The sequence below is a fragment of the Octopus bimaculoides genome, chromosome 23, assembly GCF_001194135.2.
Source record: "Octopus bimaculoides isolate UCB-OBI-ISO-001 chromosome 23, ASM119413v2, whole genome shotgun sequence".
Taxonomy (NCBI): domain Eukaryota; kingdom Metazoa; phylum Mollusca; class Cephalopoda; order Octopoda; family Octopodidae; genus Octopus; species Octopus bimaculoides.
The window spans coordinates 25,692,750-25,695,429 of NC_069003.1; the positions used below are offsets into that span (position 1 = coordinate 25,692,750).

Below are 2,680 nucleotides of genomic sequence, written 5' to 3' on the forward strand. Positions count from 1 at the left end.
AAATAAAAGAAAATAAAATTTTATTGATTTTTATTTCATACTAGAAACATGAAAACTGTGACTGTTTGTATACAGCACGGATATCATTTAAAAATGCAATAAGGAGATTTTGCTCATTTGATCTTAAAATCTTCCAACAAATAAAATCTAAATTAGATTGAAATGTTTGCTATGGAACACTTCTCATTTTTTTTTTGTGAAGATGAATTTTAGCTTCTAGCCACGACCGTTCAATGTTCTGCGTATGTGTTCCATCTTGACAATTAACATAGCTTTGCTGTTGGTTGACGTTGAAATCGATGTAATACCTATTTAGATTCGAATATGCCGGCCATTCATCTGGGTGGTGTAGATCACAAACTATACCATTTGAACTAATGTAGATTACACGCTATACCAGAAACGCGTGTAGATCACACACTACACCGGCACCAAGATTTGTTTGCTATTTAGTTCTGGTAGACCGAGTTACCCAATAGAGGCTAATGTAGTCGTTGTTTAAGTTAGTTGACTTTGCCGTTCATCCTGTCGCGATCGATAAAATAAGTATCAGATGAACATCGGGGTCGATGTAATCGCCTTATCTCCGTTCCGAAATTGCTGGCTTTGTGCTAAAATTTGAAGTCAATATGAAATGAACGTGCAAAGGCGGTAAGCTGGCAGAAACGTTAGCATTCCGGGCGAAATGCTTGGCGGTATTTCGTCTGCCACTGCGTTCTGAGTTCAAATTCCGCCGAGGTCGACTTTGCCTTTCATCCTTTCGCGGTCGATAAATTAAGTACCAGTTACGTACTGGGGTCGATATAATCGACTTGATCCGTTTGTCTGTCCTTGTTTGTCCCCTCTGTGTGTAGCCCCTTGTGGGCAGTAAAGAAATAGGTATTTCGTCTGCCGTTACGTTCTGAGTTCAAATTCCGCCGAGGTCGACTTTACCTTTCATCCTTTCGGGGTCGATAAATTAAGTACCAGTTACACACTGGGGTCGATGTAATCGACTTAACCCCTTTGTCTGTCCATGTTTGTCCCCTCTATGCTAAGCCCCTTGTGGGCAATAAAGAAATGAGAATCGTTAGCACACCGGGAAAAATGTTTGGCAGTATTTCGTCTGTCTTTACGTTCTGAGTTCAAATTCCGCCGAAATCGACATTGCCTTTCATCCTTTCGGGATTGAAAAAGTAAGTACCAGTTGAACCCTGGGATCAATGTAATCGACTTAGCCCCCCCACGAAATTGCTGGTCTTGTGCCAAAATTTGAAATCAGATGTGTGTGTGTACATGCGCGCGCTCGCGTGTTTGTGTGTTTTTGCGTATGCTTCTAAATGTGAAGGTTTATGAGCATTTAGGCTTGTGGTTGGGGCGTTACTTTTGCGGTCATAAAATCCTGTGTTTGATTCATAAACCGAGGGGCGTGTTACATCCTTGAACAAAGGGCTTCATTTCACGTTACACCTGTCTATTCAGCTCAAATGAGGACTTGATGAGTACCAGCTGAAGTACTGCCCTCTTTCCCTCTACCTGATATACACCCACAATGTTTTATTGGGTTAAGGGAAGGACAAGAGGTGGGGGTCTATGTCTGCCCATGACTACAAAGGCACTTAAAACAATGGGTGAAAGCATGGCACATATTACAAAGTCACGCTCGCATGCAAGAGACGTCTATTGTTGGTATATATACTACATAAAGGTGTATATAGGTGCTTGAGTACATCTATATGTTGCTGACTGCATATGTTTATATGTTTGTATGTGTACACACACACATGTATGAGTGTGTGTGTATGTGTGTGTGTGTGTGTGTGCATGCGTGCGTGTGTACGTATAAATGTGATATATATCTCACCATAATCATTCCTCTTTACTTTTCAAATTTGTTTCTGTTAGATTCATTAAAAGTGATGATTTAGTGGAATTATGGGAAAGCTACGGGATTACAAATGCTGTCGACGTTCTCAAGGTAAATATGTCTACATTCTGCATTACAGATTTATATATACATATTCTATCACCAGCGTCACATACACACACACACACACACACACACACACACACACACACACGCACGCACGCACGCACGCACGCACGTACACACACATACACACACACACACTGAATTGCGTGTAAATTATGCAAATTTTCAAACATGAAATTTATGAAATATATGCGAATTTAGAAATATATGACATTTATGAAATGTATGCAAATTTGGAAATATGCATAATGTTATTTAAATGTGTTTAATATATATATATATGAAAACTGTGTATGTATTAACAAAAAAACTTAAGAAGGTTATCAAAAACTCAGAATACATAAAAATCGTAGATTTTGAAAGATAAAACGGTATTCTGAGATGTGTGCCAAATATGAAATTTATATGAAACATGAATTTCTAAAACGCCAGCCTTAAATTAAAAATCATGAAATCTGTATAACGCATGAAATGTGACTGGATTATAAAATATAAGTAAATAATTTTCAAGCAATTAGTTAACATGATCTTGTTTCAGTCATTAGACTACGGCCATGCTGGGGCACCGCCTTGAAGGGTTTTGCCGAACGAATCGACCCCAGTACTTATTTATTTTTTTTAAAGCCAAATACTTATTCTATGGGTCACTTTTGCCGAACCGCTAACGTACGGGTACAGAAACACATCAACACCGGTTGTCGAGCGGTG

General features: G+C 38.9%; 1 protein-coding gene across 1 annotated transcript in view; it reads left to right on the top strand.

Moving 5' to 3' along the window:
- The window catches only part of LOC106877261 (repetitive organellar protein), a 58,282-nt gene that overhangs the window by 3,282 nt on the left and 52,320 nt on the right, over positions 1-2,680 (top strand). The window contains exon 2 of the mRNA XM_052975948.1: positions 1,885-1,957. Coding sequence (XP_052831908.1) covers positions 1,885-1,957 — 73 coding nt within the window. The remainder of the gene's footprint in view (positions 1-1,884; positions 1,958-2,680) is intronic.